The 24,482-nt window shown below is 47.8% G+C and overlaps 1 protein-coding gene across 1 annotated transcript in view; it reads right to left on the bottom strand.

Annotated features, from left to right (window-relative positions):
* Positions 1-24,482, bottom strand: part of LOC142892714 (A disintegrin and metalloproteinase with thrombospondin motifs 2-like) — a 119,229-nt gene that overhangs the window by 22,711 nt on the left and 72,036 nt on the right. The window contains exon 4 of the mRNA XM_076032963.1: positions 2,711-2,916. Coding sequence (XP_075889078.1) covers positions 2,711-2,916 — 206 coding nt within the window. The remainder of the gene's footprint in view (positions 1-2,710; positions 2,917-24,482) is intronic.

Raw genomic sequence — 24,482 nt, forward strand, 5'->3', positions numbered from 1 at the left:
TGGCATTTAGCGCAGCGGCATATCTTACAGGATGTAGCACAACGTTGTCGCTCTGACACCGTATCAGCCCACTCTGTCAGCTGAGCTCCGCACGGCTGCCAAATCACTTCCTCCACCAGGGCTGTTTTTTTTTTCTTTACTCACTGTTGCTGCACCCTGTCGGAAGCGTTTTCCTGGCTCCTTCTTCCCATGAGTTTTGTAATCTCGAAAACACAAGCTCACATACAACACAACATCTATTGACCAGTGCATGGCGAATCCAAAACCCTTCAACTACTGTGTTTGCATGCTTTCATCTTAACCGATATGACAGTTGACCTGCACCTGACTTTTAATTAAATCTACATCTATCTATATCTAGATCTGTTTTGCTGCTCTGACGTGTTGCTGGTGAGGGCGGTGATGAACTCAGACAGAAACATTAAGGGTGAGGATTGCGCACACATGGGAAAATAAAGACTTTGAAGTTGAACTAACGACACAAAGATTCAAATTCACACACACGCACACGCGCACACACACACACACACACACACACACAGACTTGCTCACACTCTGGCTGAACTTTGCAGAGTTTAGTCGTGGTTTAGCGGTTGCAGCATAAAGTGGTTTTCTAGGCAGAGTGCTTCTACGTCCTAAAGACAGGCAAAGACAAACACGAGTGTGCGCGCGTTCATTCGATGAACTACAATGACTTCAAGAGACAAGGGGGCAGAACTCATCCGAAACACACTTGAAACAAACACACGTTCTCAAATGTTCTCCTTTTATCCCCTAAATTACGCCTCGTACGCCCCCTGAAGAACCTCTGCTGTTACTCGCCGTGGACTCTACTTTAGATATCCTCCAGAATGAAGGCCATAAACTAACCCAGGCTGAGCAGGGGAAACTGGGACAGAAGGAGGCATGGGAGGCAACTCTTATTTTTTTAGTTTATTTTTTGCTTTGATGATAAGTCAGTAATTCATTCTGAAGGCTCTGTTTGAAACAGACTGCAGGGGAGCAGCGACAGGGCTGCCGACCAGATATCTTAGAGGGGAAGCAGGGAGTGCGGCGGCTCCTGGTCGTTGTTGAGTGGCGAGCCGAGCCGAGCCGAGGCTGCGGCGACAGTGGCAGTGGCGGACTGCACAGTGTCTACCTGCCCAACAGTCTGGACTGGATCCCGGAGCAGCGGGACTCGACAACGCGGCCGCGCGCGAACAATGCGTGCAGGCGGCGCCGCCACTGAGGGTTTCATTTGTAGAGCGTCTGAGGTGCTTTCAGTGTCTCTGGCACACACACATGTTCGCAGACAGACATGAGAACAACTAAGGCTGGGGGTGGGGGGGGTTGGAGTGTTGACGGCCTGCAGCAAACTGCCTGCTGTTCTGTTCTGAATCCCTTGTACGCGCTCTCACACACACACACACACACACACACATACACACGCATACACACCAGGCAGGTAGCAGCAGACACACACGGCCAGAGGAGCAAATGAAATCTCATCATATTCAGACAGAGAAGGAAGGACACACACATCTGGCCGACTGCTGGATGAGAACATATCGAGAGGGAATGGACTCCTGTGGCAGGCCTGCTTGTGTATGTGTGTGTGTTGTGTTTGAATGTGAGACTGAGACTGCATTTCACCCATTATGTTTGACCTCTCTGTGACTCACACTTGGGATCAGAAGAAGTTGCGGCACCCTCCAATTCTAAGGCAGTCATTTCAAGACCATCAATCTCACTTCATCATGTTTTATGAAAAAATAACACTTTCACCCATTAAAAATTCATCTCTTAATCCAGATTTCTTTTTCTGTTCCTCTTGGCAAAATTTCTGCTGGACATTTCCCATTTTGTTGCATAACTAATTCACTAAAACCTCGCGGTTTCCAGCTGGATTGCTCGGATTTTGACTCAGAAATCTGGCTCATCCATCTCGCCAAACTCCACTACAAAGCGTTTTCAGCCGTAGTGCATTTCCTTGTGGAATCCAAGGCCAGCTTCGTTGATGTTAAAAAGTCACGGTTGCAAAAACCTGATAGATTTCGTCAAGTGTGACATCTTCAAGATTTGCCTCCACCTCTTCAAACGCTTCGTGTGGGCTCTTCACCAGACGGATACATCAAAACAACTCAGAACCTTGTGGATGCGTTCCATCTGCCATGGTGCCAGGTCGAGTGAGTGGAGTCACTCTCCCTTTACAGTTATGCAGAGAGAGGCGCGGCGCTACAATGGAAACAATGCATTTTCTGTTTGAACAGATGCTAGCAGCTGTTTCAAGCATGAAACTCACAAGCCAACAACATTTTTTTGAAGCTTGCACGGTAACACTGTTATTTTTTGCTATGGTACAACAGTAACCTCATTTTTCTCCACCAAAACAGTTTTTCCTTTTGACAAATTATATAACGCTTCGCCGGCTCCCCCCCCAAAAATGCATTTCCATTTTTTTTTTAAAGAAGCTGACGGCTGTGTTTATGCTGCCTGATATTCTTTTTTTTTTTTATAAAAAAAAATTCTTCATCTGACTGCCTCAGTCAAAGGAACTCACATCCTCTTTTGCATTAAGTTGTTTGCCCTGGTCTTGGGAGTTCCCGGCACTCTCGCCTACGCGGGGAAAGCCGCATTAAAGGCTTCGGCTTCGACTCGGGCGAGGAAGACGAGAGAGAGAAGAGATGAGCTGAGCGGGCGGCGAGCTGGCCAGGCAGCCGGCGGCACTTACGATGTTCATGAGCGTCAGCAGGTACTTCTGGACGTGCTCCTTCTTGTGGAACTGGACCACCGAGTCGTCCACGCCCAGCAGCACTTCGATGTTGTAGGCCCTGTCCACGCTCTGCCGCCGCATCCGGCCCGCCCGGGTGTGGTTGATGCTCTGCTCCACGCCGCGGTACAGAGACTCCAGGTCCATCAGACCGCCCAGGTTAGCGCCTGCAGTGGGAACGCAGCGAGAGAGCGAGAGAGCGAGTGAGAGAGAGAGAGAGAGGGAGAGAGAGAGAGAGAGAGAGAGAGAAGGTGTTTAGCTAATGTTGAAATGTTATAAAAATCATCCGTCTTATTTTTCCCTGCCAACTCGCTGCTCATAATGCTCTTCTACTACATTTCACACCGTGCTTACTGCCACCTACTGGCCTGGCATGCTGGTTGCAGGTTTGTTCTGTTCTGTTCTGTTCTTTGGGTTTACATGTGGACAGAGATGTATGAACATATCTGCTTCAAATGTTTTTTTTTGAGTCAAAGGATCTTACATACAGTACATCACTTTGGATTCTGATCCAACATCTCAACGGCACGAGACTCCGATCCCACCTCCGAGCGGCGAGGAGCTCCGCAGAGGAGCCTCGCCGGGTGACACCTCGAGACGCCGAGTTGTGATACTGCATTATTCAAAATTTATTTCACTTAGCTGTGCTAGGAACTTCTCATGCGCTTCCCCCTACACCTGTGAGAGGGTGCGATCTGTACGTGCGGCCTTCGGTGCGCATATACGTGTGTGTAGGTAGCCGCAGGGAGGTCAGTCGTAAACAAACTTTAAAGTCGAGAAGGGTTTCTTTACTCTGAAGGTTGTAATTCTTTCCGTTGGCGTTCCGATGAAGGAGTTTTGTCTGCGTGGATAAATCTTACTCCGCACGGACTGTCTAACTGATTAGCACGCCACGGCTGTTACATGGGGTCGAGGCGGCAGCGTGTAATTCCCTACAAGGTCCAGGTATGTAAGTAGCTGAGGCGTGTCATCTGTGACAAATTGCGAGCAGCCACATGTTTGGGCCTGTGACGGATCGGCCGTCCCTCGTTCAGGGACGAGGCCGATTGTTCTGGACTTGGTGTATCTGGATGTTTTTCAAAACCACATATTTTCTTTGTATGTTTGGGTCTTCCAACTATACAAACATGTTTTTTTTTGTGCTGTAACATAATGTTAAGTCTCAGTCCATTAAAATCATCACTTGCCGTAACTTATTTGTCTCTGCCAAACTGATAGCGCATGGTCATGACGCTCCTCTCTGGCATTTAACATCGTGCTTACTGTCCCCTACTGGCGCGGCATGCTGGTTACAGGCTCACTGGGGTGATTGATGATGTTTGTTTCTCAGGGTTTACGTGTGGACAGAGACATTTTTGTGGTCTGGACCAAGATGATTAATATATCTGTTTATAAAACATTCCATATGCATGTGGTCTGGGCCCAAAACTCAAGCTAAAGCGAAGCTCTACATCACGGACGTTAATGTGACGTAAATGGCTTCTCGCGATTGAAAAAAAATGCAAAGTTGATGTGTTTAATATCCCCTCGGCTCGCAGTTACACCTGATCCCCCTCTGCACATCCACAGCTCCTCTCCTCATGGTTGTCCAGCGCATGAAACATGTGCGTCGCACATCTGCGAACACCTGTATTTTTTTCTCTTTTGAGCGCTCGCATCCCGACTGCCAGACATCGATGTGAACCAGGCGTATGTGTCACTCGTAAAACAAGGTGACAACCGTGCAGTTAGCCTCCCCGGATCCTCTCCCGGTGCACCAAATATTTAGACTCCCCTGTGACTAAAAACAGCAGATGGTGCTGGCTAAACACTTGGATTAATAAAGCTCCCTCACACGCACAGACTACCCGCCCTGCACTCTTCTTGGCACGCAACTTCGTTTGAAGGATACTTTATCTGCGAGGGGGCAACAGACAGATGCCATTCGTGCTAATTTAACTGTAGTTATATCACCTACTTGACTTAACAAGGGCCAGCCAGTGAAAAATCTTTTGGGTAAATTGCATTTTTTTTCCTTCCTCATTCCATTCTATCCCAGCAGCTGGATTTTAATACCATCACCTCAAATCACCTTGAAGTCTGAGGCGTTTCAGGTCGGAAAGTTGAAGATACGTCAACTTCAACCTCGGCTTCCAAGTTCAAAATGGCTGTCCACCATTTATCACCTCCCTGGCCTGAGGGCCAGCATCGCTAACAAGACCAACAGCCGCGTCTCGTCCCGCTCACAGATCCAACACCTGGAATGTGACATCCTTCCCGGCTCGAAATTCCAAACTTCCGAGGTCAACGGAACGCACGGTGAGCAGGAGATGGACTCTTCAGTCTTCAGACTCAAGGCCTCCCTGTCCTCCCTTTGTCTCCCTACTCCTCCCTCTCCCCTCCTGGTGTGTAGACGCGGCGCTGCATCGCTCGGAAGGTCGAGTCATGCAGTCTTGAACATGCCGTCTCGGCGGATTCAGCAAAGCATTTTCCTCGCCGACACCGGCCAAGGCCTCCCACAGCCTCGGGAAGACGCACCACGCTGCTAGCGGAGTGTGCTAGCATGGCGTGTCCACAAACATTTCCAATTGAGCTATAAATCACAACTCCGGCAGCAGCTTTAATTTAGTCCATGCTTTGGTGTGCATGTGCGTGCACACATGCACCGGAGCTTTATTTAGAATGCGGCGGGATCGGAGCGGATGCAACACGTGGCACGAGGGGCAGGAGTCGGAGTCGGTTTTTGACACATTCAAGACTGAGGAAGCGTCGATCCTGTGGGGTGATGGGGGGGGGGGGAGAGGCAGGGGAGAACAAGATGTGAGAGGAAGATACGGGGGCAGACGAGGGAAGGAGATAGAGAGTGAGATGTGCCACCTAACGTCTCTAATCAGCGGCGGGCATCCCGCGTTCCCACTCCCTCTTATGCAACGTTTCCACGGCAACGGGGCTCATGGGTAAAACAACGACCGCGTGGCTAATATTGGCTCATGAGCCGCCGCCGCCGCCGCCGCCGCCGCACAGCTGAAATTCAGCGGAACTCAGAATGCGATCCCATATCTGCTGCCCACGTTTTGTCGGCGAGTGACAGAGAGTCACAGCAGCCGCACAAGGAGAGAGAGAAGCGGAGGTGGGGGGGGCAGGGGGGTGAATTCAACCGTTTTTGGAGCACCGAACATTTTAGAAGTCATCTCACTCTCTCTCTCACACACACGCACACACACACACACACACACACACACACACACACACACACACGCGCGCACACACACACACACACAGATTGAACATGTCTCCTCCTCGTTAGTCACGGGGACCTGAATTTAAATCGGTGTTTTCTGAAACAAGACTTTCTTTCCCCTCGTTAACGATGCCGACGGCAAACCTGATGTCACAACCACAACATTTGCCCCACAGCCTTCCCATACCCACACACATCCAACTGTTTGCTTACATAATGGCAGAGAAAAAAAAAAATCTACCTTTACTCCTGTATAATTACGCTAAATATTTTTTGACGATGTGTTAAGTATTATTTATCATGTATATACAAGTTTTCTCAGATATCTCTTTAAATCTGGCTTGCTTTTCTTTACGGTGTTTATAATTTTCCAGTTTTTTTGTGGCCTTGCACCCTCTGTAGCGCATCTTGAGCGTAATGACGGGGAGACAATAAAGGAATGTGAATGGGGATGGATTACCTGTCAGACAGGGCAGCGCCGCAGCTGTGGGGAACAAAACCGAGAGCGGCGGCGACGAGAGTGGAAAACAAGAAGCAAACCGGCGGGTTCGGCGACCGGGCTGCCGGTTCAAAACTGTTGAACCTGTTTAGTGGCACCTTTGTCCTTTGCCGCACGTCGAACGGAGGGGCTATTTTTCACCCGCCGGAGACGCTCGGCAGCCGGCGAGTTTTCTTTATTTCCCCGAAAATGCCGGCGAGGAATCGGCCCGGCGCCGGAGGAATACGGGAGGGCTGGCGAGGGAGGTGAGAGGAAGAGCAGAGGGGTGTGATGGACGAGAGCGAGAGATGAGAAGCGACCAGAAGGCCCTCGAGTGTTTGCGAGTTCCTCTTAGAGCCGGCGCGGCCACGGAGAACGTCGTCGCCCTCTTACAAGAGACGCACCCGAGTGTGTCCGTGTGAGGATCAGGCCGGAACGTCGCGGCGAAAAAACAGAACGAACCCACAGCATCGCATCTCAGACACATCCTCCATATTACTTTCGCCGGCAAAATTGGATTTGAGGGGTGCCAATCATTGATTGATGCATTAATTGAAAGCTGGCAACCTTATCGCTCCATCATCAATTCATTGACAATAAGTATTTACTCTGAGAATCTCCAAAAAAGGTTGAACATTCACCTGACAAAAACGTGAAATACTTATTAGAATATACCGAATCCTAAAGGAATTACAGAATTTTCCTCAATCAATATGTATTAATTTCACCATTTCGGATTCAGCCAATTGCCTCTTTGTCCGAGGAGCAAAAAGCCAGTTGGTGACACTCGTTGCGTAGTGTGTGTATAACTTGCATTGTGTTTGTCTATCTGTGTGTTCTTCACACTTGTTAAGGCCATCACACCGTGTGCGACCCGGATAAACGCATTTCCTGATACTTTTGCAGCGCTGCACAGCTAGCGCGCAACAGCAAACTCATGCCGGCGTGAGTGTTTGTGTGTGTGTCTGTGTGTAAGCGCTAATTAAACAAAAGGCAATTCTAAAGAAAAAAAAAACGTCTCGTTCACGTTCCAGACGTGGAGCTCGTAGATGACAGCGCCCTCGTGTGGTCATCGTGATCAACCTCCCATTGACACAGCACAGCCGGATGTTTAATTTAATTTAATCGAGTGAATTCTTAACAGCAATTAATAAGTAATGGATTAATTGTTAACATGCCCAGTTCTAAGTGCTCGGCTGCATCTTTCAGCCACCCCCCCTCCCCTCCCCCCCGAAGCCCTCAGCCATTCTCAGATTTCTCATTCAGGTGGGGTACTCAGCGCAGCCTTATTAGGAGCCAAAGGTTCTTTGTCTTTCAACCTTTGCAAAATGTCAAGAATGTCTGCTTGCCCACTGAATACAAGGCGAGCAGCGGGAGGAGGAGTGGGAGGGGAGGGGAGGGGCCATCAGCCACAACAGGAGTAAAGGAGAATGAGGATGATAATTCAGGTCAACCCTCATTTTCCACTGAGCGGCGGCCTTTGGTAAGAGGGTGACTGTTTGGCAGTCAGACGCGGCGCATCGCTGTGATCGGGATTCAGGGGCACGCGTACAAAACGACTCGTTTTGACCTTAGAATGATTACCCTGGCCTTACTAAAAATAAATAAATAAAACAAAACAAAATCAAGACAACAGAAACAAACACGTTTGGGAATTTTGCTGTTTGGCCAAAGATACCAACTCTATAATAGCACGGGCATGGCAATAAAATTAAATAGATGAATCTACAGAGACAACAACAAAGGGTCACACTGCGAAATGATTTATTGATCTGATACAATACACTATTGCCCATACAGATACCGATACTGACCCTTTTGTTTTGTTTTAACCTGCAAAAGTAACACCAGTTACGGCATTTGACAGATATTTTTGTTTTTAAATTTCAAATTGTGAGTGTTTTGTTGCCTCTGCTATAAGCATCAGAGCATCAGAACATTCCCCTTTCACTCATGACTGAAATACAAATTATCAAACGGTTTCAAAATCAAGAAAACATGGTGGTCTTCAGGATTACTTGTTGCATTCATAACTTGTAGAGCCGCAGGCTTACTCGAGCAGGACTGGATACACAGGACTTTCTCTGACTGTAGAAATCTCCAAAAAATCTGTCTATTAACAATGGAGTCCCCCAGGGCTGTGTGCTCCACACCCTAATGTTCACACCTGCGTGCAATCGTGCATGCAACGACACCACGGCCACTGACTTTATAATGAGCAACAACGCCGGCTTCTAACAGGAGGGAAACAGCAGTGAGCCGACGTTCTGCTGCTCGGTGCCACAAGGAGCTGACGGTAACCTAGAAAAAAAAAAAAAGACTCACGCCCCTGCTGCCTCCGTCGGTGGAGCTGAGGCAGAGCGGGTGAACAATTTTAGGTCCCTGAGAATTAACATAGCAAAGAGCCCGTCACAGTCTTACATGGATCCACTCTGGCAAAGGAAGCGGAGGAACAACTGTACTTTTTGACGAAACTCAGGCAGGTAAAATTCCCTCAGGCAGCTTCTCGTTAACTTCCACATGCGAGCAATGGAAAGCAACCAGGAAGGATGGAATGGGGGACGTGCTGTGGTCTTTCCTCTTCAGTATAAAATGGCAGAACATGGCTACCCACTCCAGAATTGATATGCTGATGAGAAAATGTCACCAGAACCGACACCCAAAAAAGAGGAGGGAGAGTGGTAAAAAGGGGAAACATGTCGGTTTTGGGTGAACTGTTCCTTTGGAAGGTTTTTGAACGGGGACATTAAGGAAAACAGGCTAGATAACGACTGAATTACAGACTAAACAAGGTAATGATGCGCAGCCTGAGACATCAGGCAGGAAATTAAGCTGCGGAATTAGATGAAGAAACAGGAGGAAAGGGGAGCACCTGATTGGTTGGAGGCCCACTGTGGACAGGCCAATCTAACAAGACAAATTAGGAGCAGTCACACACACACACACACACGCACACACACACACACACACACACACACACACACACACACACACACACAGGATTCATACCAATAAGAACGTCGTCACAGTTGTGGTTATTTTGGGATCATTTTCGCACATCTACAATCACTGATATCATTTGTTTGTCCTTTCTGCCTTGTAGCTGTCTGTCATCACTCCTTTCTGATAGAGCGCTGACATGAAACTACTTGTTGTACATAAAAAATTTGAAATCAGACATTTCACGGAAATTCTTACTAACTAATTCTTATTGGCGAGAATTAGTTATTGGTCAATTTTCTTTTTTTTTTTAGAACTTTTTCAACACTGCATCAAAGTCAGTGCGCTGGCTTGAGGTGGTTTTAGCCGAATACTTCACAGAAACACTTCCGCTGAATTGATTCCGACAGGAACGTTTTATGAAAATGGACTAATTGACTTTTCCGTCTTCCCAGCCACTCAGTCCAATGGCCAAGAACAGAGAGCTGCAATGTGCAAACTTGTTCTGAGGGACCTCAATCTTTTCAGCACGCATGTCTCAGAGAAGAAGAAGGAAGGCAGAAAGCTTGCTTTAAGTGCTGAGCACTGACGGACAAAGGGGCCGTTGGAAACACGGGGCGAAGGAAAAACCTCAGGTGCAAACAAGCAGCGGCACTTTGAAAATTACAACCCCTCGCCGTGGTCCTCGGTTGTGTTTTCTGGTCATTTTTCCAACTAAAATCAGCAGCGGCGGCGGCGGCGGCGGCGGCTGCAGCTTTGGCCGACTCATTATCGCTCACCTGAGTTCAAGGCTCCGCGTCCACAGGGAGGCCCAGCCGGCCACATACATGAATTAATTTACTCACACACACGTCTTTCGCACATCGCTCAGGGCCTGGACATTCTGTCCCCTCTGTGACAGCTTTACGGTCTGTCACGGTGATGAGTGGCTCCGACTGCGCACGCCGTCAGCCGCGCTCGTAGCCGCGGTGGCGGCGGCGGCAGCGGCGGGGCTAGCCGTCCCACACAATGTCCCCCGCGCTCGCCTGCTCATTATTTCCAAGTTGCCGTACGACAGCTGGAAAGAAAAAAAAAAAAAAAAGAAAGAAAAAAAAAAAAAAAGGCGCTCAAAGCCGGAGCGCGCGGCCGACTGCGCGCCTCCCACGGTCGCAACTGCTGTTAATTATTTAGTCTGGCCGATCGGTAATCTAATGCAACAATTCCCCCACGAGAGGGTCGTAAATATTTGCACATCAAGACATCTCGACCGTTTATAAATAGCCGCTTTAGGTCCGAGGCTGCTCTGTGAAGCCGGGTGGTCATATTTAGGGATGCTGGGTTTCATACGTCTGGCTGAAGTGAAGCCGAGGACAGTTTCTGTCCTTTTTTTTTTTTTTTTTTCTTATATTGCATGAAGGTTTTTTTTAATCAGCAGGCGAGAGGGCCACCTCTCCTCCCCCGTGGCTCGCAGTGTCTGCGCGGATTTCTGGTGTTTCGGGAGACAAGGCAACCTTTAGCTCTCCCCTCTTACATAACTGTCTGTCAGGGAGGCACAAGGCTGTTGGCTGTTGGGGGAGGTGCTCCGGCACACACTGATCCTCCACCCCCCCCCACACCGCCCCACCGTCCTCCTCTACCTCCACCTCCTCCTCCTCCTCCTCTGTGTGTGTCCTGATCCACGGTTATCACCGATATATATACGGATTATTTGTGTAAAGGTACCTGCATCATCAAAAAAAAAAAAGAACTGAAATGTGAATACAGATGATGTTTTTTTTTTTTACGAGGAAATATATATAAAGAGAAATACAATGGGGATCAGAGATACATTTGTTTTTGTTCTTGTACGTATAACACACATTGTGGAATTTATTGTCAGATTACCCTTTCTGAATTTGTAATTATGTATAATTGTATCGTTTATTCTACCATTTGATCTCTAATCCCAAGGCCGCTTCTTTGTTAAAAATGGATGAAAAATTCACGAAAAGAAAGTTAAAAAAAAGAAGTAAATAAGCTCCAGTGTAGCTGGATGCTGACAGGGATCATCGCTGCACACGCGGCGGCCAAAAGGCTCAAATTAAGCCTTGATATACTTCCGTCTGTGCAGCCCACGTCAACACTCCAAAGGAAAAAGTTTCCAAAACAGAAACTTTTGGAACGCCGCGTCAAAATGAGCAGCCAGGTGCTCAGTGGTGTGAAAGGAAGAAAAAAAAAAAATAAAAAGTTGACAAAAGTTTCATTTAAGAGAGAAATGTCATGTTATTGACCGCCACCCACAGTGGCCAAAGAAATTGGATGCATGCACTCAGATTTATACACCTACATTGATTCTAATTACTGCGGTGCCTCTTATGTTCCTCCGCTGCCTAATGACGGCCTGCTGCCCAAAACATGTTTGCGGTGTTTTTAAAGTGCATCAGCCCATTAAAATAAAGGCTTTGTTACCTTTTTTTTTTTTTTTTCAAACCGCTGAGTGCCGGGCTTCATCTTTTTTTTTTTTTTTTTCTGTCATTTTCACGCAACTTTTTTCTTCTCAAAGGCATTTGTTTTTGAAAACAGTAATCCAATCGACGCCATTCCCCAGAAACAATACTGTCGGCGAGGATCGATTGCAGCCCCACACTCCCCCTGTCGCCGCTCTGTGGTCACATCCAGAGAGCTTGATGCAAACCGGGGAGCCTTAATGTCCAATAAGACTGCAAAGCCGGGCTGATATTGGGCTTACTGCGAGTCTCATCCACAAACTGACCTGTCTGAGTGCCTGTCTGCCTGCCCAAGTCTGTCCGCATCTGCCTCAGAGAGCCAGACATTTAGAAAGGTCTCTTATGAAATAATAATGAAATAATGAAGTCCGAAAACACATCTCCAGCCATGACGGGCCGGCAGAGGCGAAAAAAACTGCGCGAGTTGGCCGTAAACAGAGCGCATCGACACATCTCAGCACCGACCCGGCTGTCATTTTGGAGGAAATGTGTGCAGCTGCGCTACGGGGAAATGGTGGGCGCATCGGGAGGAGGCGGAGAGAGAAGGGCTGCGGCAAAGTGCAAGGTCGCACACGGCGAGCAGCCGTAAATCTGAGAGGAGAGAAGAGACGGCCTCAGGCTAGCTGGGAGGTTTTGTAGCCCCGTCGTCACCTTTCTCCACATCCCACCTGCCCGTCACCTCTATCCTTCTTTCACCCCTGGCTAGTAACTCTGGGAGGAGAAAATGGTTTTCATTCTGTCGTCAAGATAAAGCTTAATCACCACAACTGGTCAATTCTCTGCAAATTTGTTTTATCGTTTGTTTATTTTTTTCCCTTTTTTTCTCCAGTTCTTGATATTTGATCTTTGATCTCTAACTGCACTTTTTCAGATTGTGGAGCCAGGTAGAATGAAGGACAGTAATGAAACACAGGCCATCGCTCCATCAACACTGCTAGCTAGAAAGCCGATCCTACAATTCTGGTAATCTGAGAAGTCTCCAACATCTGAACTGTGGCTGAAGGAAGTGGGCAGTGTATTTACATCTGGAGAAGATCGGATTCACTATGGCTAGCAGAGAGGAGACGTTTTATAAAATCTGGCAACCAGTCTGAAAAGTTGAAGTATATGTTCAATGTTTGTCCACACAGCATCATCTTATAATAATACCATCGATGTTTTTGTTTGTTTTTGTCTGTGTCTTTTTGTTATTTTTATTTTTTGGGCATATTTGTTGTCTGGTGTTTTTTTGTTGAGTTGTTTTGTTGCCGTTGTAATATCATTTTTCTTGAAAATCAATTATTATTATTATTTTTTTTAATAAAAACACTCTTGCCATCAACAGAAGATTATTTAAAGCCAGAGGGCAAAATTAACATTGGTTCGAAGAATCCAAAAAAGCAGGATGAATCAAAGAATTGGTCCGGGTTAGACGTCACAGGATAAAACTATTGTATTTTTGTATTTGTATGTATGTACAGCATATTGTCTCAATGTTTTTTTTTTTTTTAAAGCAGGCATGAAAAAATCTCCACATTTTTCTATAAAATGGAGAAAGAAAGAAGCAGTTTTTTCTCAGCCTGTTCCAGCTCTGTGGTTCTGTGACTCTCCCCCTCTGTTCCATCCTTATTTGTCCTTCCTTTACCCACAGCCCGAGGAAATGTCCCGTCCCGTCCCGTCCCGTCCCGTCCCGGCTGTGAAGTACTCAAAGAGCAGCCAACACCAGCCACCTGAGACACCCTGCAAGCGGCCGGGCCAAGCATCTGTCACACTGAGCTGTGTGCGGATGGAGGGAGCGGTGATGGAGGAGGGGATGTGGGGACGAGAATAAGGGTGAAACATTTCACACTGAATGGGCGTGATGCCAAACGGCAACGATCCTTCCTGACTAACCCGAGGTGTTTAGCTCAAATAGGCAAATTCACGGGAAATCAAAACCGCGCGGAAAAAAATATACTGAAAGGAAGTTAAAGTCCTCGTTTGCTGAACCAACGGGGACGAGTCTCTTCCAGGCTGCGCGTGCATCTCCGGCTGGAACTGCACCAGGCGGTTGTACGGGCGGGATAATTGTTTGGTGGGTCCTTTAATGTTCACGCGGCGGATGTTCGCGTGCACTAGTCTGGACAAAATGAGAAGGTGTTCTCCATCGCCAAGTCATTACGCAGGTAATGGAGCGAAGCCTATATACATGCTGCGTGTGTCTCAACAAGGGCGGGTAATACTTTCAATTCCCATTTATTGGCCGCGTTCAGCAGGCCGACGGCCTCTGCGCACATTAATACGTCGTCTGCTGTGACAGTTTGGTCAGCTGCCTTGGCCCTGAGACAGCTGGGAGAGGCTCCAGCAGACCCCCGTGACCCTGAATAGGTATAAGCGGGTATAGAAGATGATGAATGAATGAGAAAAGAAGTTTATTTTACTTTATGCCGCTTTTATTTGTTGGTTATATTTTACTGGAGCGTTTGACATTGTTTGCTCAGTGCATTTTCTCCTGTCCGTTCTTGCTTTCGTGCGATTGTGTCACCATTCTTCACCCTTCAACTGAAGCAGGAAACAGAGTCCGAGACTGTTTTAACCTCAGGTTATCTATCTAATAGGAGTTCCCGTGGGAGCGGAGAGAAGGGGGGCTCCGCTTCAAAAGTGACGCCTTTGTACCACCTGGTCGATCTTCTGTTTTGTTAACACCTGTGTCTCTAGAAAGCAGAGAGCTAAAGACTTTTCCACCCCTCGGGCGGAGGGAAGAGCCAAACAGCGGAAAAACAACACAGCGGCTCACCTGTGCGAACCAACGGCCGTCGTAAATACAGGGGGGCGGGAAGTGCTACAGGTGTCGCAGGTCTGCAGACCAACAGCCACCTGCAGCTTTTCTTTCTTAAGCACCCCCCCAACCCCTCCCCCAAAAAACCCTCCCCCTACCCCCCTCTTGCGCAACACTTGATGCAAACATTAAACTATACTTTTCAAAATGCATTTCTGAGGTTATATAAGTAAGAGTGAGTCCGTCCGGAGAGAGGGATCTGAAGGTGTGAGACAATATGTATGCAAATGGACTTTTCAAGCAGCTGCAGAAAGAGAGAGGGAGAGAGAGAGAGCAAGAGAGAGAGAGAGAGGGAGAGAGAGATGAGCCCCATCTCACCTGCTGCAGGCTGGCAAAATGAGGATTTATTAACCAATAACAACTCATCATAAATGATAATGATAAACACATAAGGCCCTGCTGGAACAGAGTCACACACCATCATGAATCCCGCCACGTACACAGGACCAATGTAGAGATATTGTCACATTCTGTTTGAAAAAAACAAACAAATAATAATAATAAAAAATAAAAAAAGTTTTTCTTGAAAAATGAGTGAAGCAATTTTAAGACGTACAGTTCAGACAAAGAAAGTCGACACAAGGGACCCCACGATGGGAAAACACATCTCCGCACATCTCCCAGCGATCTGGCCAAGTAACTAGAAAACCTCAGAGAGGTCAGAGAGGTTTGAGGTTCCCGGTCGCGGCCTTTAGAAAAAACAGTGAAACGATGCCGATCTGTAAAATTCCAAATGATGTCTGCCTGCGCTCGTCATTTTCATCCTTTCGTACAGTCAAAATTGATCAGACGCAACTCCACAATAACCCGTCACGCTCCCATCGCTGCTTGTAAAATGAAGAAAAAAAAAAAACAAGCAAATTTTTTCCCCACCCCATCTTGGCTCGAGTGCAGCAAAATAGAATTCTCTTTACTCTCGCCTGAAACTCATAATGTGACTCACATGTTCAATAATGAAGACATGGGGTACTCTGACAGGGAGAGGTGAAGAAAAATAAAAGTGCTTTCTGAATCCGTAAAGCAGCACACGGCCGATAGTTACAGTCGCCCGGTTGGCCCGCCAATGCACAGATGGAGTTCTTTTCAATTGCGCAGCGCCTCGGCCAGATGGGAGAATTAATAAGGCACTACAGTGTATCAGTGTTACTAAATTGGCAGTGTTTCATAACAAAGTCCTTCGGAGCAGTTATCAATTAGAAACAATTAAAGGAGCCATTCATCATCCGCGCGGAGCGTGCAGGGGAGCGGCGCTGGCCGAGGCGCTGACAGGCTTTCAAAACACAATCAGTTTTGTTTTCGGGGTTTGTGGCGGGGGAAAAAAAACATCAGCGTGTTGACTTGTTGCATGGACCTGAATTTGATCCAAAAGCATAAATAATATAAAATCCAATGGCCGCTAAATGGCAATGCAAAAAAAGGAAGGTTCTACTGTAGGAGGGAGGACGGGAGGGGCTTCCAGCCAGGCCCTCCTCCCATCCCCGCAACCCTGATGAAGCTCCCAGGTAATCACATCACCGCCGGCGCAGACAGATGGCCAATAAGGGAGCGACCAGCGGAGCGCTTTGATGGGATAACAACCGTCGGACTAATGAGGAAGTTCTGCCGTCCGCTGCAAAGCAGACGCGGCGTGGACGTGCAGCACGTCGCTTGGGGTTAGCATTTTAGCATCAGGCTAGCTGCTGTACATTTAAAATAATATGCTGATTCACTTGTGGCATCATCAGTGTCCTTCTAAAAGAATTCCCTCCAGTGTTTTCATTGCATTTTTTAAGAAGATTTATGAAACGCCAAAATAACGACTGGAAAGTAATCTACTCGCTACTCCACCTTTACTCTGGAAACATCCACCCCAAAGTTCTGTTGAAACACACAATAATGCCACTGTGCTGGAAATGAGATTCAAACTCATTGTGCAGTTTGTCATCACTTTTTAAAAAAAAAAAAAAAGTAGCATCCAGGCCTTGTAAGATGTGTATCTGCTGCCCCGGAAGCAAAGGGTAGAAAGCATTTTACACTTTTAACTCAATAGAAGCTAATAACTCGATTGGCTGTGCGTTGGGAGGAGTCACGGCCCGCTGCTCGGGTTTCATTAAGGCAAGAAGCCTCTTTAACGGAAAAAAAAAATCTCTTGCTGGAGCAACCGGCAACGGGACCCCGTCTCATTCTGCTCGCCCCGCTGAGCAAGAAATAGCCGCTAATCCTACACAAAGGGAGGGAAGCGGTGGCACCGAGGGCGGAGAGGCAAAGGCCAGAAGCTAACGTCTCTATTTACCGTCACGTTTACCCCTCGTTTCTACACCCGCCTTCGAATCTGTCGCGTCGCTCTGTGAGCGCGAGGACAACCATGTGTGCCTATGCGTGCGTGGGTGTGTGTGTGTGTGTGTGTGTGTGTGTGTGTGTGTGTGTGTGTGTCACACACACAGACAAGGAAGCTTCCCTAGGTCCACCTGATCCGGTGCGATGCGAGGAAACATCCAACATCCAACATGCAGCCACCTTATCCTCCCCAGGAACAGGAAGACAAGCAGGACAGGAAGAGGAAGGAAGAGGAGGGAGGAAGAGGGAGGAAGAGGAATCAAGGGGAACCGGCGCCCCATCCCTGCGTTTCTGTCTCCCTGCCCTCGGTTTTCGGCCGGTTACGTGTCTCCATCTCCGTCCGCCCCGTTGTAATGGAGCAGGTCTCCCTGCACCGCCGGAGGAAATTGCCTTATGGTCCCTGTGCCCCTCTTCTATATGTAGACCTTCACACAGGCGGAAGCCGGGCGCCACACACACACACACACACAGTGATGGCAGTGGCCCCAGTGACACTGCTTAAATATTAATGACCTGCTTCTCTCTCATTAATAATAGCTGCAGCGTTGATTACTCCCCCGCCCCGTTGTGTGTGTGTGTGTGTCTGTGTTTTTATGTGTCCGCGCGCACACACACACACACACACACACACACACACACACACACACACACACACACACACACACACACACACACACACTCGGTGTGCGAGCCGACTATTTGTTCTGCCGGTCACTGGCATATTGCACTGAATCACAGCAAAAAGCCTCAGCGACGCGTCGCATTACTGGGCCAAATTAAATCATGGCGAATTACGTAACAGCGATAATGTTAAAGGTTAATACGCGGCGATGAGTCCATTACCGGTTAATGACTGGGGTGTGTGCGCGCGCACGTGTGTCCCTCTCTCCTCTGCTCGGCGTCGCCGCCAAAAGGCGGGGACGCAGACACGCTAACGCAGACACGCTAACGCATATGCGCCGTACGACTGTGACAAAGAATCAAAGATTGCGGAGCAACATGAAAACGCACACACACAAACAAACACACGCAGACGGACAAGCGGACACATGCGCGCCTGGACCAGCAAACACACAGAAACAATCCCACAGATGGCTGCTATGCTCGGCGACGCAACGCGTTGAGGCGCAAGATGCAGCTGGCTCCGGCTAGCTTAGCTCGGCGCTAGACCCAACACACACATTAGCTTCTGCCGGGTTGTGTCATGTGACAGCTGGTCTGCAGTAGCGCCTCACGTGTTGAATGTAGAGGAATTTATGAAGCCTGTCCACAAAGAAGAAGACTGGATCAATCTCTTGAACTTATCAGGATGTCTGTGTGTGTGTGCGCGTGTGTGTGTGTGTGGTTGTGCTCCTGGTTGTGCCTCCGGCCACCCGGTTCTGATTAAACTGCCGCTATTGCGACGTGAGAAAATCTGCTCGACTGCAGCTCGTCTCACTTCCTCCATTTCCTCTTCATCTTCCTCTGGGACACTTGTTTCCTGGCTTCTTAGCGCTGATTGCTAACGGAATATAATGGAGATTATAAGCATTGTTGTCGATTGCAGGTTGGTAAGGTGGACGAGTGAAACACGAGAGTTGTTCCGGCCGCTCGTCAACTGAGACAAGGCAGTCAGAGGAAGTATAAAGAAAGGACAACTGTGTTTTTGTTTTGCTTTTTAATAAAACTGTGATTTGCTTTAAAAGTATTCTGACAAATCCATCGCAGAGGCATTTAGTTTTGTATTGCAGTCTATGGGGAAAATGCTTTTTGGGCCTTTGGGATTTTTTCCCCTGCAGTACCTCGAGTGACCACGGAGAAAAATTGGCGCGGCACCATATTACCTCCAACCGGCCGCGGCTGCTGCTGCTGCTGCTGTCAGCATTGTCTGGCCATTTCTAATGCATGCCATCTTATTAGCGAGGCGCTAATGTCTGCTCTGGATTCCTGGGACACTCCGCCTGCCCCCCCCCCCCCCTCCCCCCCACCTCTTTTTAATTGGCTGAGCATAAATATTTCATTTGTTTCAATCCATCGCCTTACCTTTGCCTGCAGTCAGTCTGACCCCGGTGGCCGGTTGCTGTCAGTGCAGGCTGGTGAATACAGCGCCCGCGTTAGATGATATATAATAATAAAACAGATTGTCATGACGTGCGTGTGCTGTTAAGATAGTTTCAGACGGATGGTTCCAGCTTTTTATTTATGGCAACAACGGAAGATTATAGTGGTGGGGTTGGGGGAGGACAACTTGCCGACTGCACTCATAAAATTAAAGGTGGAGCGCCGACATAATGAAGTAAACAAACTCACTACGTGCAATAAAAGAACATGTTGATTCAAGAAGGGGAGACACTGCAGGCAAGCCAAGGGCTGGTTATTAAACAGCTAATTATACTAATTATACAACAAATTATACAGAGTTGGGCAATTTGCTATCTTTTCAAATGTGGAGCAGTTTGGATAACCGAGCGACGCTGCGTGAAGGAATCTCTAAAGAGCAGTTCAGGTTCCCGAGGTTGGCCAGCCAGTGATATACAGTAGTATATAAAGTCAGCCGAGTCCAAAAAAAAAAGAGTTTTTGTGAATTAGAAGTGTTCAAATGCAACAGCGCCATAGATCTTTGTAAATTGGGAGCCACATATTAAATATACAACCGTACATCGCTCAGTGAGTCGCAGCCAAGGTCTGAACGAGACGACTGTGACGGTCAAAGGTGAATTTGCCAGCGATGAATTTAGCTTCACTAAATGTGAAACCTGGTGTGAGAAGGAATGTGAGCACTGGTGTGTATGTGTGTGTGTGTGTGTGTGTGTGTGTTTGAGTTACCTTGTGTTCAAAATGTCCTTTATAAATAAAGCCGCCTTGCCTTTAACTACTACTAGTCACCAGTCTGTCCCCTCAGCTGCGCGCGCTGATGTGTCATATCATGAACTGAAACACGCTCACTCTCTCCCTCACGCGCAGACACAATGTTGTGACAGTGTGTCGCCGGCGCTCGGTGCGGAGCGGCACGGGCAAACAGTCGCACACACGCGCCTTTTCCCCCAATGGTGTCCTCTGATTAACGAGATGGTTTGTTCTCTTCCTTCGGGCCGCCGGCCAATCAGGAGAGAGGACACAAATCTCCCCCCGCAGGTGATGCTGAAGGCCGCCGGGCCGCTATTTATTGGCAATCTCAGTCCTGACTAGCCAGACAGACAGCGGAACACGCTTGTGACGGGAAGACACCGCTGCTTGTTGTGTGTATAGTGTGTGTGCGTGTGCATGTGTGTGTAATATAAATGTAGCGGCAGGGGGGTAAATAAGTGGGCTAATAAGAGCTTCAGAGAACATTTTGAATTTACCAACAAGGACATGCAGAATGGGTTCTCCTAAATTGTGTGTGTGTGTGTGTGTGTGTGTGTGTGTGTGTGTGTGTGTGTGTGTGCGTGTGCGTGTGTGTGTGGTGTCCATAGATTAGAGGCATTAAAACAAAAGATCCATCAAAGCTGTGAGCAGATTAGAAGTTCTCCGCCGACAAAAGAAAAAAATGTTCCCTCACATCTCGACAGAATGATTCCATCTTTTCCCGCCACTCTGGACGATATTAACAGGATTTCGCAGGCTCTGTGTTTTAGCGGCTTAGCTTAACATCATTAATTGCGGCGTTTATCCGTTTCCGGGGTAAAAATATCCCACATGAAGAGGTTGTGAGGGAGGGGGGTCTTCACAGCAGCAGAGGCCCCGCTGAGTCTGAAAACATCGTCTCATGTCAGATGATGCTCTGTGTTTCCACTGAAAGGCTTCCATGAGGTTTTTTTTTTTTTATCACTGAGACATTTCCAGGGCCTCTCATTTTGATAGTGCAACCTTCTTAGCAGTTTTAACTGGCAGGATAAGATTTAGCCTATCCTGCTAGCTTCACTCCTGAACAATCAGAAATGACGGGCAATCACTTCCTTTCTGCCTGAAGCTGCTGGAGGTGACGCGAGTGTCTGGACTGACGGTCGGTCTGCATCTCGTGCTTGAGGTGTGTGAAAGGTGTGCCTGTGAAAAAGGCCAATGTTGCAACGGCGTTACTGGAACTTCATTTGTGTTACTGCTGTGACTTTAGCTGCTTCGTGCGACCATCTTCAGACGTTTCAGCTCTAACAGTGCATTCGCATCGCTCTTCATTCCTGTTATATCTTGTTTAAATATCCATAACCAAAGAAAAACTAAGTCCAGTAACAACGAAGAACTAAACTGCTTTGTTACCAACAGAACATTAGAAATAATGTTTAAAATGTATTGAAATCTTTTAATTGAGCATATTTTCACACAACGATTAATAAAGTGCAGGATGGGTGTTTTTTTTGTTGTTTTTTTTTTTAAGGAATTAAACATGTATGTAAGGTTCACTCTAATAAAGAGTCGTTAGCAGTTGTTCAGGCTGAATCATCCTGGAATAAAGTGAAATTATGTTTCCATTCAAATCATTTGTGACGGAACTGCTCCAGTGGATGACTCACAGCAGCTTCTTGCTGTGGTTTTTCTGGAGCAGCTCGGAGGAGTCGCCTTCACGCCCTCTCACCTCCAGCCTCATCTGTAAAGGAAGCCGATTGGTTGTGACGTCCACCTCCATGCAGCTACATTTCTGCGAGCAATCCTGCTCCTGCTGCTGCTGCTGCTGCAGGAGTCTCAGGTCTAACCTTCCCAAATTTAACTACAAAAAACAAAACAAAAATAATGACCCTCGAATGATATCGCTAAAGGAAGCTACAGCAGCAACTACTACGATAATGCGGGGGAAAAAAAAAATTAACGCCCCGGGCAGGAATTCAAATGTGGACAGACACGGTGGGAGGAAATGTGGAGAAACAGGAGCCAGAAAGCTGATCTTGGCCCAAACCTGACAGCATGTGAGTCATTCCTCGCATAGTCAGACACGCTGTGATCACAAAGCTGGCTCAGACTCCAGCAGGAGGCCGCAGACAGAATCAGAGGCAGGCAGGAAGAAAATAAATAAAAAAAAAGGGGGGCAGGGGCAGGAGGGGGAGCGGGGTGGGGGGGGGGGGGGATGAAAGTAGAACTTTGCATTCTAAAGTTGAGACGTTCACAAAGGTCAGTGTGTTGTTGTCGTTGTACTGAGCATTTAGAGTCACTGCAGTTGCACTAAGAGCTTTTGTGTGATATCTCTATTATAGTTTCGGCATGTTTTGGTCAAAGTATTTATCAATAATACAGTGAAAATCAGAGGAAATGTGAACAATCCATTTGCAGTCCCTAGACTTCCTGCTTGCGCCTTTAAAATTTTAAAAGTGAGGGGTCACTGCGCCCCTGGAAGGGGGAAAAAAAATACCCCGTAACCCTGGTTGAGTGCGCTGACCACAACTCACTACAGTCAAGGTCCAGAAAAAAACATGCCAACACATAAAGAAGGATCATCATGATGAATTGTAGACAAGATAAGAGACAAATAAAAGAGAGAAAAAAATAATCTCGAAGCTGTCAAACAACCCAGACATCTGGCTCGCCCTTGCTCGGTAAAGGGGAGCCAGATATCTGGGTAGTTTGACAGCTCTCCTTTTGGAAGCTTCACAAAAAATCTCCAGGAGTTCCAGGAAGCCGTGGCAGGAAGATTTGTAGAGCGGGAGGAAGGATCACAGCGGGGGGGGAACGTGGGTGATCCGCCAGGGGAAGTAACTTTTCTCCCTCGTCAGCGCATCGGAGTGACACGCGGCGCGGGAGAGGGCTGGTGCAACCGTGTGCACGTGCACACTCGCTCGCACGCACGCACGCACACGTGCACACGCACAGCGAAGAGGTGAGGACGTGTCAGCAGGTTGGGTGATTGTCTCAGCGTGACTGCGACCGCAGCTGCAGAGGTCACATTATTATATAAAAGCAAAAAAAAAAAAAAAAAAGAGCTTTAACACACTCGGTTTCATCCGACCAGGTGTAAACCAGCGGCCCAGTGAGATCCGTTACACACTCATCACACACACACACTCACACACACACCACACAGTGGGACAAACTCAGCACTCTCTCTCTCTTGTGAAAGAAATGGACCTCACTCATGGACCGTTCCTCTCATTTTTTCATTTGTACTTTTTTTTTGTTCCACTTCCAGGTAACCCAGCAGGCAACCGGTGGAGTGAGAAGTGTCCAGTTAATCTAATCTAATCTAATCTATTCTATTTAACCCAACATCATTAAGACTGCGTTCAGACTGCAGGTGAAACTGATTCAAATCAGATTCCTTCTCAAATCAGATTTTTAGGGCCGACTGTCCACACTGTTTTTAGCAAGTGTCCAAATGGGATATAGCTCTGTTCGGACTGGGCCACACTATTGACCCATCTGACAGGTTGCTGTGGCAACCACGTCGGAGCCGAGGCGCCGTCCAGCGCGTGTAGCGTGCAAAGTCATATTATAGCGACAGCGGCACTTGTTTCGATCCATGCCCTGGAGCTTGGCTTGAAAGGAACTAAAGTATCTGCCCACAGACTGATGAGCCAATGAGTTTCCTCCTCTGTCCAGGGACTGCTGCTGTTTTCTACTTCTTCTGTCTGCTGCATTACGTTACAGCTTCGCACCTGGAATGGCGCTCTGTGGTCTGGCGCATTGGCTGTTGCGTCGCGAAGAGTGACTTTTGAAACGACCTCCCAAAGGTGGCTTCAATCTGTTTTGCAAACATCGGATTTCATGTGATTTGTGACTGTTCAGACTGCAAAAGAGCCATCCGGTTTCAATCTGGACGGGCTTAAAATCGGATTTTGGCTGCCAGTCTGAACGCGGCTAAAAAAAAGACGGTCCATTCGAAAAAACATAACTTGACATTTTCCTGCTAATTTGTCTTATTTCATTTCAATTTGCGTTGTTAATAATACTCATTTTGTTGACAGGAAGCAGGTCTATTGCACTGCACTGCACTGCACTGGACAGACATGAATGCCGGTATCCACCGTGCTCGGGCCACTCCGGCCCTCTACTGCCTTTCACACACTCGAGGGGAATGAATCGAGCTGCTACATCTGCAGTTTGCGGGGCGTGAACACAGCTGCAGCCAAGACGATTGACATTCATTACATTAGTCCGGCTTGAAACCCGTTTGCCTCTGCGGCTCGCGCGCGACTCTAATTGTTTTAACGCGAACCTGCACCATCTGACCACCACCACCACCCATCTGCACCCGACGGCCACTGCAGTTCAGCGGGTGCAGCAACCACGATGACAAACGGGTATTTTTAGCCGCTGCAAAGCTGCGAGCGGGGCCGCAACGGGTTTCTCTGCTCCGGGGCTCCGCCTCCTCATCTCCCGACCCTCCTGCTCAAAGGAGTTCCCAGTCTGCAAGACCTGAGGCGCCCTTTGTCAACCTTGATTCAAATACGTGCACATCATTTCAGAGGGAATATGACTTGATTTGTGAAAATTACTTTACAAATGTCTTCAACGAGCCCGTTTCTTTTGCTTGCACCTATTTCAGGTGTGTGTTGAAACGAACGTTGCAGGAACTCTGCCCTTTGTGACATCACAGAGGGGAATTATACTTCGCTGTCACCCCCCCCCCCCCC

This window comes from Nelusetta ayraudi, unplaced genomic scaffold (assembly GCF_046127955.1).
Source record: "Nelusetta ayraudi isolate G7.1 ecotype Tasmania unplaced genomic scaffold, CSIRO-AGI_Nayr_v1 ptg000039l, whole genome shotgun sequence".
Taxonomy (NCBI): Eukaryota; Metazoa; Chordata; class Actinopteri; order Tetraodontiformes; family Monacanthidae; genus Nelusetta; species Nelusetta ayraudi.